Genomic DNA, 16,355 nt, shown 5'->3' with positions numbered 1-16,355 from the left:
CTGCTGTGCCCCCTTAAAGCTCTTGAAAATTCAGGAAATACTGGGACAGGTTTCATTGCAAATTAACTTTTAGAAACCATAGCACACACAGACATTACCAGTAACTCTGGAGCAGAGGGAAATAGGTTACAGTGTAGCAGCAGAGGGTTCAGGCTGGTAGCAGCTCACAAGACTGGTTTACTGAGTATTAAAATGCTTGTAAGTATAATAATATAAAAAAACCCTAGCTGAAATGGCTGTTGTGAGAACACATCTCAAGGGGAGGGTTGCCAAGGACTTAGACAGCTCTGAGCTCCTCACAGACCCCGAGCATGGAATCCTTTGGGTTGAAGGTGTGAGCAGAGAGAAGGCACCGTCCCAGGGAGGGGCATTTGTCACCACTGGTGGTGACAGAACCTAGAACAGCTGATTTTGTTAACAAACTAGAAGTTGCATTCAATTTGCCTAGCAGAAATTGTGCTAAAGCTAGAGAAGAAACACAGAGTGGGTGTGAAGAGGAAGGCAGAGGAGCGGCTGGTGTTTTGTCAAACACAAGCACTGTCTCAGCCAGGAAGTGTTGATTCTGAGTTACCTCAGACCCTAAAAAAGGGAAAGCATGAAAATGAGAGACCCAGTGTAAATATGGAGGTGTTGATGGCCTGAAGGAGAAGAGACAGGTCACTGCTCAGCAGCTATACATGGAAAGCACACAAAAAAACAATGGCAGCTTATAGTCAGTCGGGTGATAGCAACGAAGATAAGGATCTCGTACTGACAAGACTGAAGAACCTGATATTGAAAACATAATTGATGCTGTAAGAAAAAGCAAAACCCTGTGTTCCACTCCAATGTAAATGCATGGAGCTGGCTGCAAAACCACCCCTTCATATGGAGGGGTAAATCCACCCAGCCAAAGCATCCCGCTACCTACCACCACAGATGCTCGTTTCCCCAATCAGACTGCAACGACACACTCCTAGCTCAAAGCATCTTTGTGGGCTGCTGCAGTGGTAAAGACAGGTGTTAACAACCCACAGCACTGTCTCTTGGCAGATACCAGCTCCTGGGTGCGCCAGGGTAGTGTGTTTATTCATTCCTAGTGTGCCTTTGACTAAAAGCTGAGATACAGATCAGGTTTTTGCTGCATGAAACAAATGCCTGCACAAAGCACCTGTTGAAATCAGCTCCAGCACTTGTTCCAAGTATCACTGGCCAAGCAAGCTGTTCACTCTGTGCTTTAACCCCCTCCATCAACACCAAGAGGTGGAAGCAGGGTCCCACTGCCCAGAGGGGGAGACCAAGGGCTGGGTTAAAGTCTGGTCTGTCTTCAGGAGCATGGAAGACAGAGCTATCAAGACAGTCCTGGATACAAAGACCTTGACAGGAAGGAAAGATGAAGAGCTTGAAAACAAAGAGAGGAGAAACAGCTTCCCCAAGCAGCAGAGACAGCTGCAGGGCAGGAGTGGTAGCAGGTGTGTCAACACCACTGTGCTCCATCAATGGCCTGTTCAGGCATTGCTAATGGGGCAGCACCAGGCAAACCACTGTCCTGCTCCATCATGTCAATTAGGACCCTCTGCTGAAGCACCTCCATGGCCAGCTCCAAAAGTCTGTCTCACACTGCTGCAAAGGGATAAAACAGAATGGAAAGGGTGGGACTAAGCCATGATGCAGCATCTTTTGGATGGTCTTGTGTTGGTACAACACAGGGCTCAAAGTCACCATATCTGAGAAATGAGACAGACACAACATTGACCAAAATGGCTCTCCCTATGGACACCAAAGACCAGCTCTATCCACATGCAACATGACTTTTACACAGTCTAACAGAGACATAGGTAAAACCAGGCCAGGGACCTTCCAGCACCATTTGACTGAAGCCAGCAGTCAAGGAGAACCTGGACTTTCAAAAGTCAAAACCTTTAGTAGGGTCTTCCTACTTGGCACCTACATATTCTCCCCAAGGTCTCTCCTGGACAAATACACCATGTTGTGCAAATACTCTGCTCTGTGTTCTTGCCTGACTTGTTTTAAAGTGCTGTAGGAAGCAGTCTGTTCCAAACTGCATCACAGGCACCAAACATGCATGTGATTCTCAGCTCCGCATGAACAGTTAGCGACAACCAGAGACTTCAGAGAACTAAGTTCATGCAAGGAACCATTAATTCACACCTAGCAGGTTCCTGTGATCAGTGTGCAGCAGGCAGTCCTGGGACACAGCTCTCCTCTGAGTGTCTTCATTCCACAGCCATCACCAGGGTCCTGGCTCTTGGTTCAATGAGAAGATTAACTCTTCCTGGATGAGTGGAGGTTCATGATGATCTGGCAGCTAATGTTTAGATGTAAGCTCACAGACACATTACAGGCCATTTCAGGAAGCCTGGTGAAAAGCTGCTATGTCAAGTGTTGGTTTAGTTTGCTTTTGGTAGGGGTTTTTTTGGTGCTTGGTTTTGGTTTAATTTTGTTGTTGTTGGTTTTTTTAATGTGTCATGGGGTTTATTTTACCACCGTAGCTTTTCTGGTGCAAATGCACTTTAAAATGCCTCAGCATTCAGCCATTGTTTGGAGCTATTAAGCAGGCTGTTCCAAATCTCATCTCTGGCAAGAATCCCAATTAAGCAGGCATCCCGTTGATCAGCTTTCTGATCACATGGGATTTGTTCTGCTGCTGCATCTGATACAATACTTTCTGCTTTGAAGAATTTCGTGTGTAGCCAGAAGGAGGCCCCACCCTTCTCATTTAGAGAGGAAAAAAATTCTCAAAGCCAGCTTCCACTGACAGCATCTTCGGGAAATCAAAGGCAGTCGAAAGAGCAATCTCTTGTTTGTCCTGATCAGCTTTCTGATCACATGGGATTTGTTCTGCTGCTGCATCTGATACAATACTTTCTGCTTTGAAGAATTTCGTGTGTAGCCAGAAGGAGGCCCCACCCTTCTCATTTAGAGAGGAAAAAAATTCTCAAAGCCAGCTTCCACTGACAGCATCTTCGGGAAATCAAAGGCAGTCGAAAGAGCAATCTCTTGTTTGTCCTGAAATTGGTGTGGGTTGGGCAGCTGAATGAGACCAAGAGCTCGTTTACTCTGAGCAAAGTGTGGGAAAGCAGGAAGGGAGCAGTCATTGCAGAACAAATTTTTATTTTTCTTTACCCAAGTCTCCCTCATGGCACAATTTAGAAACCAGGGACCTTTCTCATCAGATAAGGTTACCTTCTGAAATGAGAGCACTAACCAGACAACCAACACTTTCAGTCTCAGAGGCAATTTACAAGGAAGGAGTGAAACTACCGGAGTAAACTGGACCTGCAAGATTGCAAAATGGGAAGATGGGAACTTCCCAAAGCGGAAATCCCAAAGATGTTTTGAATAGCCAGCCAAAGACTGTCCACTGTGAATTCCCCACAGAGGAAAACCCCAAACAGGAAAGGTTTGCTTTTGGTATAGGGCTTGGAAACCAGTGCTACTATTTTGTGGGAATTCAGGATTTCCTTCTGATGTGCACATACTTTCAAACTCCACAAAAAGAGGTGCAAAGACTACAGAGATTAGAGCCTAAGGCACAGCACAACTAAGGACTCTTCCTGTGGCCCATTTTCTCTTCTGTCTCACTTTTGCATCTTCAGAATGGGAAGAATAAACAGCATTTTCCTAGCTTATATGGCAGGGTCAAGATAAAGCTGATAGACACAGGATGATCAGAGTGACAGTGAATGTGGAAAAGCCTTCAAAAGACAGAAACAATATATGCCAGACTGGGGAAGTGCCCCAGTCTGGTGGCAGAGCACCATCACAAAGGGACACTGGCCAGGTCTCCCCACTGAAACACAGCTCCATCACGAGCTGCTACACACAGCCTCCAACAGGGAAGAATGGTGAGAATAAACCAGAGACACCCAAGTTTTTCAAAGCTGGGGTGAGAGATGCTGAGCCCTATTTGGGCAGAGAAGCCAAGTGCTGTAGGTGGGACACCAGGAGCCCAAGCACAGGCTGGTTCACAGACTTGTACACCTTCAGGCTAGAAGAGTTTGTCTGAAGGATCCAGCCAGCCCTCCAGTGTGGCACAGCACAGGGAATCTCACCCAACAACTGTACATTGACTGCACAATGCCCCAGGAAAGATATTCAGCCCCAACTTTAAATGGAGAACTCCTAATTAACTCTCAGTGCAGCTTATTCGTGTCAGCACAGAAAAGCTGTTTCAAGACCTCTGACATTTCTTAAAATATACATTGTGACAGACCCAAACTCAGCTGACAAATGTCATCCCCTCTCAGATACACCAACCAGCAGACACAAGCCATCCTCTACCTTGCATAACAGGGTTCTCCAGCCTGAAAACCTGTTTTAACTGACAGGCAAAATCAGGGACAGGCAGTGAAGCCTTCACTGAACTACCTGCTGCGCAAACACCCATCTCTTCTAGGCTTCCCTCCCTGCCTGAAGAGAAGCAGCTCTTTCCTGCTCTTAATATAAAACAGTATTACTGTGAAAAACAAGTGACAGGGCTGTGACATTAGTACAACTCTCTGCTGGGACAAGTGCAGTGAAATGGGTCTTACTCCCAGACATAAATAAGTATTAAGGTTTGGGTAGGATACATCTTCCCCAGTTTTAGTCCACCAGTACAACACAGCTAGTCCAAAGCAATCGGCCTCATCCTCCCAGTGTAAAACAACTACCCAAAGCAGGATCCACTGGAATTCAGCCACTCAGAGCTTCGGGGATGCACACAAATTAACCGGTCAATTATGCACCTGGTGGTAAGACCCTTTGATGCCCTGAATCTCACAGCTCCTCAGTTATCAGAGGAGAGACAGCTTGCAAGGAGATCCACAGGCAGCACCCGACACCCCTCTGGGAGACTGTGCCCAGCTCTGCAGCACTGAGCTCAAGCACAGGGCTGTGCCCTCTGAGCAGAGAGGAGAGAATCACGGAGCAGTGTGAACCCGACAGTCCACGGGTGTAACTCACAATGGGCTGTAGCTGCGCGCCTGGGAGCATGAACTGCATCTGCTGAGCAAACATGGCTGCGGCTGTCTTCTGCTGGATCAGGTTGTTGCGTCCGTTTATTTCAAGTTGTGTTTTTAAGTGTGGGGGTGGGTGGAGATATTTGCAGTTCTCTCGGGTACACCGGCCCTAAAAAACATAATGAAACAGCATTTCAGCGAATGTAACGCTCAGGGCAGCCAGCAAAATTTAATTAAGGACTGTTTGGGTTACCAGAACAACACAATCATCGAGGCCGCGGCAGTTTGGTAGCTACTGTGTCTCTTTTGTGCTTTTTCTATAGCAGGTGAAGAGAAGAACAACATGACTGCTCCCACACTAACACTAGCCAAATACTATCAAGCTAAATCCAAGTCAGGCTTCCCGATGTTAAAATGATGGTTGTAAGGAAAAAATAATAAAACAATCTAACACAAACACAAATATTTTCAGAAATTAGCAGCAACAGTTCCAGAAACAACAACAAAAATTCCCGGTTTCTTTGCCCAGTTGTTTTTCCCCTCCCTCTCAATACCAGACCACTTAATTGGCCCTGACAACCAGACAGCAAGAAACAAAACTGTCTCCACCACTTCCCCAGCTGTGTTGGGTGAAACATTAAGAGGACAGCTCTGAAAAGCAGCAACTCTCACCCATCACATCCAGGTACCTCGAGATGCAGAGAGCTGGCAGTCACAGGAGGAAGAACTGAAACAAGTTTCCTCCTTTGTATTTTCATTTGTCAAAAGCCACAGTACACGTTGCATCACTACTTCCCCCCGCAATTAATATAAGCACTGTGCTTCCAAAAAGCAAAGGATCACTGATGTGACCACTGCAAATCAACTGAGATCATCATTTAAAAAACCCTATGTATAAACTGTCTTGCTTTAATAGTGCTTGCAAGTAAACGTAGTACCAATAAATAAACCATAAATACCAACAGTTCACTGAATAAGAAAGCCAATAGCAAATTTTGTCATTAAGATGAAGTAATTCTTGAAAAATACAGATTTTTTTCCCCTGTCTTTGCATATTCCCTCTTCAAGAAACACAGGCATACAGAATACATGACACACTTCACGTAACTTTACATTTCAGTTACTTATAAAACTTTCACACAAAAATGGTGACTTTTTTGAGGAACAAATTCTTTGGAGCTATTCAGAGCCTATTAAAATAAGGCCAGACCTGGAGGCCACAGAGCTGTTCCATGACAGATAACTAATAACAGTTCCTGCAGCCAGTAAAGGCGCAGGACTATCCATTATCCAGCCTGTCTCAGGCACTCCCGTCAAGGGCTGGACACAGAGCTCTCAGTCTCGATGTAATTAAGTTTGCTTTCCAGAAGGGGCACGTTGGGTGACCTCCTGTACCTGCTCCTGCTAGCAGGATCACATGCAGCAGAACTGTAACCCCATAACCAGGTCCACGGGGGTACAACTGATACATATCACTGCACCCAGGGCTCAGGTGTGCGGTAACCTCTTAGGATAGGCTCCTACTGCATCCATGTGCTCCCCTGGGCATTTTTAAGACTTGTGCAAACATACAGGTGGAATTACTGGACAGTCAGAGCATCACTGAACAAAGCCAACACCGTGACCCACTGCAGAGGCTGGTTTGAATCCCCAGCCAGGCTCCTCAGCATGCCTGGAGAAGGGCAGGACACTGTAGAGCAGCGTGAGATCTGCAGACTCTCCTCCATGTGCTTTCCTCTGCTCCCCTTCCTGGTGGGGATAACAGCTTCAGCTGGGGAGAGGGCTGCAGAGCTTGATTGCAGCATAAAAGGGACTGTATGACAGATTATCATGGGAACTGGCTCCTCTCTTATCTGCTCCGAGGAGATCAGAGTGAAACAACAGGCAAATAATTAAATGCAAGAAATGATGGGCTAAACCAGCTGGGACACGAAAAAAAAAGAAAAAACCACTTCCAAATTTTTGCAGCCTGCCTTTGTGGAATGAAACTCTCTGACCTGCTCCTAGAAGAGCCCAGTGGCTCCCAACAATCCAACTCAAAAAGAAAGAGGCTTTTTAATGCTATTGTTTTGGCTTCTCAGCAATCCAACAGCCCCAGATCCCCAACAGCGAGTTAATTGCTCACAGGCCCCAAGGGCATGAATCTTCATCTCCAGACACTTTCTCACATCAGTGTACGGTGAGGGTAAAATGGCACCATGCAGCTGCCTAGTGCTCAGACAAGTAACTGCGTTAATCTGGGAGAAGACTCAGCAGCACGAGGAAGGTTTGGGTTATCCTGGTCATCCTTCACATAGCATCTTTCCAGCTGCATGGGACAAGGTCTCTCCACTGCCCTTCCTTCCACCTGGGGCCCAACATGAATCCAGGGCTCAGCCTCAGAGCATATCTGCAGCATCTCACCTTCACAGCTTCTGTGGGGCTGCTCCCGACCAGGAACAGACCCCATGGAGCCACAGACTGTTGATGGCCACACAGCTGCTCTATTCCAAGCTCCAGCCTTTGAGAGCTTACACATCAGCCCCAGAAATTCCTCCTGGCTGCAACTTGGCACAAGTGCTTTGGGTTAGGAAAACACTAATTTCTACCAAATTTGGAATAAATCTGTGTAGATGTTTCTCCACTGCAGGAATGGAGAAGATGAAAAAAGAACTACTATTTTTTGTAAACAATACTTACAGAGTTATCTTCAACTTGAAAGGGACTTGCTGTTTCAACTGAAATTGTGAATATCATTGATACCAGCAACCCCAGCTTGGTAAGAAGCTTTGTTCTACTTTTTTTCTCAAAGCAGTTTGTTTAATTCCAACAGGGGTTTTACAAACAGAACATTTTTATTATCAACAAAAAACCACCACACAGCACATGGCCTTGGTCCTGCAGACAGAGCCTGTGAGCCAAAACAAGTGCCCACACAGTGGTTTCAAGGACATGTATTTGCAAGAGCTAGGGCTGTGCAGATGCTGCTGCAGAGCAAAGGCTGTGAAGTGCAGCATGGCTGTCAGTCAGCCCTTTGAGGGCTCCAGAAAGACTAAATGAATCACCACTGCACTTGGATTCAAACTCACACCTTCAGCCTAGCTCCTCCTCTCCATCATTTTGATCCTGAGCATCACCAACCACTGTGTTTCACCAGGGCGGGTTGGAAGCCACAGCTGAGTCAAGCTGCCCTCTTTAACACCACAGTAGGTTCTTCATCTCTCAGACAATGAATTTTAGGAATTGATGATGTGACAGAGTGACACAAAATGTTCCCAGTTTAGACATCCTGCTATGAAACAACTTTCAAGATGTCTCGCTCTCAAGTGATGGGCACCACTAGTGCCTCCTGAACTCCAACGCTGGTAGGGGTGATCCCTTCTTCTACACTTCCATCACAACACCCACAGTTCTCAGTACTTCTCAGCAACACATACATTCTTCAAGACCAACTGCAGCCCTACAAAAGCTGCCAGAAGGACAAAGGAACTGCCATTTTTCACTCCTCAGTACCAGCTGCAACACAGCAGGGAAAGCAACAGGGAACTGGTAGCAAATCTGCTCTATGGATACTGTGCTGGGGACAAATAAGGACAACTCCATTTCATACCTGTGTGGCCTAGGAATGCAACATGAGAAAATACAACAGGAGTCAGGCCCCTAAGTTTCAGGTAAGCATCTTTAAGCTACAAGGTGCTGTTTTCCTGTAGGGACTAGCTGTGGCTCCACCACATCAAATGCTCAGCACAGAGCACAGGACAGTTCCAGCGCTCTGCATGGAGACCAGCTGAGACACTTCCCAACCTGAGTGTTGCAGCAAAAAGCACCATCCTAGCACCTGGAGAGGATCAGTGCATGTGTCTGGAAGGGCCATGGTGCTCAGAGACTGATCTGTGTCTGAGAGTGGCACGCTGAGCCCGCTGGGACCAGTGCAGCCATCCTCTCGTCACTGGGAGTTTGCTGCTGTAAATTTAACATGAGTACTGACTCCAGGGAAGGCACATTCCCACCCTGTCCCGGGTGGCACATGAGCCTGCAGCCAGGGAATCACCATCCAGTAACAGACTCCATTGCTGGCCTTGGTAACATGCTAAATATAGCTGTACTTTCTGGCTCCTCAAAAAATGGAAGGAGTCTGAAGGACCATGTTCATTAGCTTCTTTGCCAACTGTAGCCAGGAGGGAAAAGCATATGGACTGCACTTCCCAAGGCTTGAAAAATGGATATTAAAAATAAATCATTAAAGGATTTTATAAGAGTATCTTCTCCCTCTTTCTTCCCACACACTCCCCCACCCTTACAGTAGGCTGCTGGCATGTGATTGACTCTGTGTTGCCAACTTAAGTCATGCTGTGATGGCGTATACTGTAAATGGCTGGCATCTGACACCAGCTAACGTGACAGCAGCTTGCACTGCAACAAAGCCAGCTGTTTGGAGTGCACCACTGAAATCCAGTAGAAAAACCTGCATTACACCTGGCTGTATGGAGTCTGCTGGGCTGCAACTTGTTCTCTGCATCCTGGCTCAGAGGGATGCAAATAAGAACATGCTGGGTACTGCAGCAGGGTGGATGAACATATCCTAAGCATGCTGCACAAGTTCTCTTCTCACTGGCTGCTGAAGAGAGTTGAACTGTGCTGCAGAAACAAGGCTTCCAGCACAAACCCAAGGCTTGCTCATGTGTGCACCAGTAATGCAGTTTGTTACGTTCTCCTTAATCCCGGATGCCAGTGAGGGGTTCCAGACACATGTGTCTGGTTTTAAAGACTGCACTGTATGTCCTGTCAATCACCAGCAGTTCTCATGTGAAAATCTTCAAGCTAATGCAGCTTTTCACACACTGGAGGCTGCAGTAGGCTTGTGCCCTGACTGTGCTGTCTTTTCCACAGACACTGATGACATGTGCAATGACTGACAGCAAAAAGAATGAAAAGAGACCAGGCAAGAAAGGATTTCCATGTTTTGCACAAAACCAGGCACCAAAACACAGCTTGTCTACATAACTTTTCTCTGCATGAAGCAGCAGATTTCCACCTCCCCAAGAGGAACTCAGTGGGGAGGCACATTCAGAGATGTGCTGGCCCTGCTTACTCAGTGCCTGTCGCTCCAGTGCTGAGGCATGAAACGCTCTCTGCTTTCCAACCCACTCACCACACGCACACAGAGGCCTTCTGGCCATAGATCCTCACTCCTGCCACAGCCTTGCATGGCTTTCACATGTGTAACACCACCTCAGACACCACGGTGTCTGCCCCACATTTGGAGGGCAGGCTGCAGAACTGCCCATAAAGCATGAACAGTCCTGCAGCAGTGGGAGGCAGAAGAGTGGGGAGCTCAGGGCTCCGTCCCTGTGTCCATGCAGCACAGCTAGGAACACGTACTGAGCAGCACATGCTACTCCAGGTCTACCCCTACTGCCACCTGCTCTCTAAGAAAAGGGTGATACAGGGAGGCAGACTTGGTACCTGGTAATGCCCAAGCTCCAAGTCCTTCACCCACCCTATAGGGACTTGCAGCTTCAAGGTTACCCTCCCAGGAGAGCAAAGCACCAGGGTGCTGGGAACCCTGTCCACACACCACCCCTACTCAAGCGCTTTGTGCTTGCTATGGTTTGTCCCTAAGCAATCTGCTCTAGGGCTGAGCAACTGGTACACTGGCTGGAATGAATGGCTCATCCTGCTGTCTCCGGTGCTCTACCACACTCCTTGTTCCACACAGGTAAAGAGCTGTGCTGGAGAAAGGGAGATACCTGTCCATCTCACTGCTGGATCAAACACCTTCCACTCGGCAAACAACATCAAATGACATGGAAATAGCATGTTTTCAACTAGAAAACAAAGGAGGCTGGAGCCGACAAGTCAGCCTGATCATTAGCGAGCGTTACATCTCAGATAGGTGTTCATGCAGCCCAGCTGTCACTCGCTGCAGTTCAAAGCCCAACCCTGAACATACCTTATCTGCAAGTCCTTTCTACTGGCTAATGAAATCTCAAAAGTTATGCTGCCAACTGAGTCAGTGAGAACTGCAGCCTTACAACCTCCCTTGAACACTGACCCTGGCACAGTACATCAGGTAACTTCTGCTTAAGAGCAGTGCTTTTCTCCTTGCAGTGTTGGAGCAGCTCAGTTTTACAGAGAGGTTTGAATGTGTAATTATGTACAAAGCACTCCTCAAATGTGTTCTCATGGAAGACTGTTAGCCCACCTACAGGCATTCTAAAAAGCAGATCTAGAAGGATGTAGTGAAGTGCTACATCATCCCTTGGCCCAGACAGATCACCTATTTTCTCTGTACTTATTACCTATGTATTTCCCAGACATGGGACTCCAACACATCACTCTCCCTTGAAGCTGATTTTCAACTGCAGTTTTGCTCCTCCTGCAGCAGAAGCCTAAAACTTGTCTCACCCCAGAGAACCAGAACAGGAATTATTCCCTTCCTCTATGAGGAAAGACCCATACTTAAAGGCTGTCATCACATCTAACCCCCTTCCTCAAACCTTTCAGCTCTAGACTATGCAAACCATCCTCTCAACTCTGTCAGCATGGTCTCCAAGCCTCTCCTTAGGCTGCTTCCCCAGTCCCTGCTGTTGTGGGTGCATGCACAGGGCACTGTGCTCCACCTAATCCCTGACCAGTGCTGTGCAGGTACACAGATTTTTTTCACACATCCTGCAGATGACACTGCATCTTTTACATCCCTGCATGGCATTTTCTTTCCTTCTAACAATGTACCCTTTTTTGATTCACTCTCAACAAGCTTTCTCCAGAACTACCTCTCACCCAGCTATGCCGCATCCTGTATCAGGCAGCTGATTCCCCCAAATGCTGTATTTCATACACTGCTTCTATTGAACTCGTTCCCCTTTTTATAGGCTATTTTTCCAACCTGTCAAGATTATCTGCAACTCCACATCTGGTTCTCTAAAGTGTCTGTAGTTCCTCCCAGCTCAGAGCACCCTACCAATTTAGCAAGCATACTCTCTCTATTCCATCATTCAAGTCATCTGAAAAACCAAAACTGAATAGTCCTGCCAAGCACATCCTTCCAGACTGCCACTGAACTCAGTTTTCCAAGCTATTGTGGATCATCACATAAAAGTTTATCCTACGCTTTGTTCCCTGTCTTGTTTGGAAGGTGATTTGTGCCGTGTCAAAGACTCTCAAATCTAAAGCCAGCACTCCGTCATCCCTCTCTGAAATAACCCATCTCAAAGGCTTTCCAGTTCTACTGCTTTTTCTGCTCCTCTCAGGACAAATGTTGGGATTCTGGAGAGTCTGTGCTCTGCATTCTCCCTGTGCCAGCACTCCTGCTTGCCATCGAACATGCATTTGTATACAACACTGGGTACATAGAAGTTGGTGGTCTGAAGCTACTTGTAATAGCAATAAAAAACATACAGCACAGCTGGCTGCTGACATTTTTCAAATGCAGGTGTAACACCCATTTACAGAGAGCCCAGAGACTGCTGTTATGGTGAGGATCCTGCTGTGAACAGATCATAGTTGAAAAGAAAAAGTATAATGTATCATTTTCTAGTCAACATTACCAGATGGCAATCAGCCTCGAAGGGAAGAGAAGCAATGTAGACCTCCTACCATAGAGAAGTTTCAATTTCAATGTATGTGGACAAGGTTAATCTGCTAGCTTCCAGGTATGGATAATACAGACCCTGTGAAATGCATGTTCTAGCCAGGAAAGAGTACAGTTCATGAATACAGAATTTGCTGGAAATAGGATTCAAACAGCCCATAAAAAGCACAAACCACAGTTTTGTGATGTCTCTAGGATGAGCTGTGCCTAACTTCAAAATTCTCACCTCTGGGCCCAAAGAGGCACCTCCCTGAGCCTGCACAGACACATGAGAAGAAGACTGCCAGAAACACCCCAAGAGTTATTTTGGCCCAACTCAGCTCCCATGCAGTCGCTCAAGAATCCTTTTCAGATTTTATGCTGTTCTGAACAGAGCTCTGAGCTGCAGCAGCAGCGTGTCAGCTCTGACCCAGGGTTGCTCAGGTGAACAGGGACATGTCTTTTGTCAGGGTACAGAGGACAAGAGTCAGACCTGCCTTTCCATACAGCTTCAGTGGAAAAACCAGAATAGCTATCACAAACTCCCAGAGCTACCAACGCTCCCAGCACTCTGAAGGCAGCCCCAGCTTGTCACGGAAACAGCAACTGAATTTCATGGCTTCAATGAATGTCAGGTCAAGCCCTTTCCGAGCAAGCCTAGACTTGATTTTGACTGAAATGAGTGAACCTTGATGTTTTGCATGATTTCAAATGAAAGCAGGTGACATTTGGCAGCTATGACAAGAGTTTTGGGTCCTTTTGAACTGAGAGCTCAAAGCAAAGCTCAGTGGCATGCGCAAGTGCAAGGCAGCTAGAGAGCCCCTGAAGCACACCAAGCAGACACACTGTGTTTGCCCCACTGAAGTCAGGCTGGTGCATTTTGCACAGTCCCAGTCTGTCCAGTTTTCTGCTCCCTACAGCTGTGGGGCAGAACCCTGGGAAGCCAACCTGTAACGGTAGATGTTTGGGCTTAAAAAAGCCCCATGATTATATTCCTCTACAGCGTTAAAAAGGCAGGTCAGACAGAGCCACTTCAGTCCAGGTAGGGTCTAGTTCCATGTCCAGTGAGTTAGAAAAATGCAGAAGGAATGAGAAGCAGAGACAACAGTCCCTGGCTCTAGGACACTGGTGGCTCCTCTTTGGCCTCCCTATCTCACCCATGTGACTGCTCTGCTGGGATATTTTTGCTCAGAAGGGAGATAGCAGGAAGGACAGGAGGTAGAAAAACATCAGCATCATTTTTGCAAATGTATTCAAGTCCAGAACAAAAAAGCTGCCTACAGCCAGCTGAGGAGACTGTTGAACAAACACTGCTAAAGACCTGTAACACCTCCATCTCCTTTTCATTCCAGCCTTTGTGAGAGCCAGACTCTACCACGGGCACAAACCAGGCTGAAGGGCCTGTGCCCGTGCGCCACTGGCTCAGGGGGACACACTGTGCTGAAGCCTTCTCTTCCATCTCAGGACTGGAAAGCAAGCTGCCCCTTGTCACCATCACTAGGCAGATGTGAGGGACAGCAGCATTTTTCTCAAGCAGGGCACTTGCTTCCCATCGTGTGGCACAAACAGTTTAGCAGCTGAACAATTTCACCAGTGTATTAAAAACGTACACTGAGCACATCACAGTGCTTCACTCGCACCAGGGTAGGAGATAGTCATCAGATGCAAATGCTGGGAACACACAGATGCACAGCATGGCCAAGCCCTACTGCACGTGCCAGTCCTTTCAAACAGTGTGTATAAAACTGCAAAGCACTTGGACAGGGGGTTTGCAAGATCAGATGTGCTCTGCTGGGATTCAAACATGCTTATCTAGGACTCGCTTACAAAGTCCGCAGCCTCAAAACGCTTGTCAAGCTTGTTTTTGTTACGCAGCTCAAACCAGAGCAGGAGAGAAAAACAAAGCAGAGACAGCAGCGTTTCTATGTCCTCATCTCCCTTTTTGGTAACACCTTAACCAGCGACAGCCACTCACAGCCATTGCCAGTAACTTCAAACCACTGAACTCGGCAGGCAAATCCAGCTCCACAGAGAAACGATGGCTCGTTAACATGGAGCTCAAGTATTAAAACAAGTACCATCACCCCAGCAGTTTTCATATATTTTAATTAGAAACAGGGGGGACATGCAACTACTGCATTCCAGTAGACTCTAAGCAGCCACAGGCACCAGCCTAAATTCCCAAATCCTTATTCACCTGGCAATTAGGGAAGCTGAGAGCTGCTGTGAGTGAAGTTTTACTTTTGCACATTGCTGAATACAGCAATGTTCTGCTGAGTTTCCCCAGGACAGCACAAAGAGGTCGTGGCTGTCCTCCTGCTTTCATGCAGGATTTTCATTCCAAGCTGTTTGTTATACTTGAAGGTTCTTACAAACTCAGAGCAGTTATTTTGTTGAGGAAAAGCCCTGTAGCTCCTTCATTATATTTTTACATCTTGACAACTCTTTCCAGCTCTGTTCTCCTGCCAAGCTCTCTTCATTGAGGCCAATGGCATGCTCTGTTATGCTCAATGAAAAAAAGTGTATTGATTTTAATGTTTTTGGTTTGTGGAACATTTTTGCTTGCTCCAAGCAATGGACAGTGTTTACCAAATCCAAGAAATATTTATTAAAAGAGTATGGCACTGTCAAAGTGTATTTTTGAGCTGTAGAGCCACAGAGCAGAAAAACATGTTTATCTGAGAGATTACTACTTGCAATAACAGCAATCTCATGCCACAAAAGAGAGGAATAAAGACTTCATCAAGCTCTTTTCTTTTGTATCTGCCAATACATTCTGATTACGCTATGCTTTGTGAACCGTATCAGTCTGTTACCACCATGTATTTGAAATGAGGTTAAAACAGAAGTATCACCAATTCCAGAGTTCTGAACCAGCCATTTTTAATGCCTTCCAAGTATTATTCCCAGGTTCAGGAATGTTAAACGCACAATAAAAGAAGGCTTCTTTAATACAGAATCAAATACAGCTCTCTCCAAGCGAAATAGACTTTACAGACCTGCCTGGCCACAGACCTGCTCAAGCAACTGATCAATAACAATTACAATAGAAGGCATTTAGTGCCTGGTAAGGAGAGCACATGTTTAGCCCTGGGACCACGGCATGTACTGAGAGTAGGATGTGGAGTAGGTGACATCCTGCAATGTTAGTATTCCTGTGGGTGACTGTTTCTATGTGGGACTATTTGTACGTAAAAAAAAATAAAAAAAAAATAATCAATTCTACCTGGAAGATAGAAACACTGGCATGCCATTGATTTTTCTTCTGTAATAAATTATTAAAAAAGCCCATGCCAGTCTCTGTAACAATACTGTACAAGTACTGTATTAAAAACACACCACAGAACTCCACAGAAAAACAAACAAAATTAAACTTCTCGTATGTCTTCCACCTTTTGTCTCCCTCAACTCTGTCCCTCCCAACTGCTACTACACCAGACCAGCTTTCAAAAATACCAAGTGCAGTTTCTCTTGTCCGTTAAACCATTTTTTCACTGCAAATCCCATAATCCAATTCTACAACTTTCACCAGCTGAATCTGTCAAGGTCATATGGAAAGTTGATGCTTCTGACCTTCCTCTACCTACAGTGTCTGTTGAATATTACAATTGCAGCAGGCAAACCACACGTAGACAGAACCAAGCAAAGTACATTAAAGCCCAGGAGAATAAATGTTAAAGTACTGTGTTCATGAATACAAATACGGGACGCGTGACCACCTCTGGCAGACTCAGTGCTCGAGTTTGCACAAGGGACAAGGCAAACAGGGAAGCACAGGGATTGATAACTAAGTGTCCAACCCAAACCCTCCTTCCTGTCCTGCAGAGGGCAAAGTCACACTCAGAAAACCTCATTCTTGC

General features: G+C 46.3%; 1 protein-coding gene across 2 annotated transcripts in view; it reads right to left on the bottom strand.

Annotated features, from left to right (window-relative positions):
• MBNL3 (muscleblind-like splicing regulator 3) overlaps positions 1–16,355 on the bottom strand; it is a 54,786-nt gene that overhangs the window by 22,415 nt on the left and 16,016 nt on the right. For both annotated transcript variants that reach the window (XM_009078829.1, XM_009078828.1), the window contains exon 3: positions 4,948–5,112. In XM_009078829.1, the coding sequence (XP_009077077.1) occupies positions 4,948–5,112 (165 nt within the window). The remainder of the gene's footprint in view (positions 1–4,947; positions 5,113–16,355) is intronic.

This window comes from Acanthisitta chloris, unplaced genomic scaffold (genome assembly GCF_000695815.1).
Source record: "Acanthisitta chloris isolate BGI_N310 unplaced genomic scaffold, ASM69581v1 scaffold10377, whole genome shotgun sequence".
Classification (NCBI taxonomy): domain Eukaryota; kingdom Metazoa; phylum Chordata; class Aves; order Passeriformes; family Acanthisittidae; genus Acanthisitta; species Acanthisitta chloris.
The sequence above is the reverse complement of the archived record's forward strand: the minus strand, read 5'-3'. Positions and strand labels throughout refer to the sequence as shown.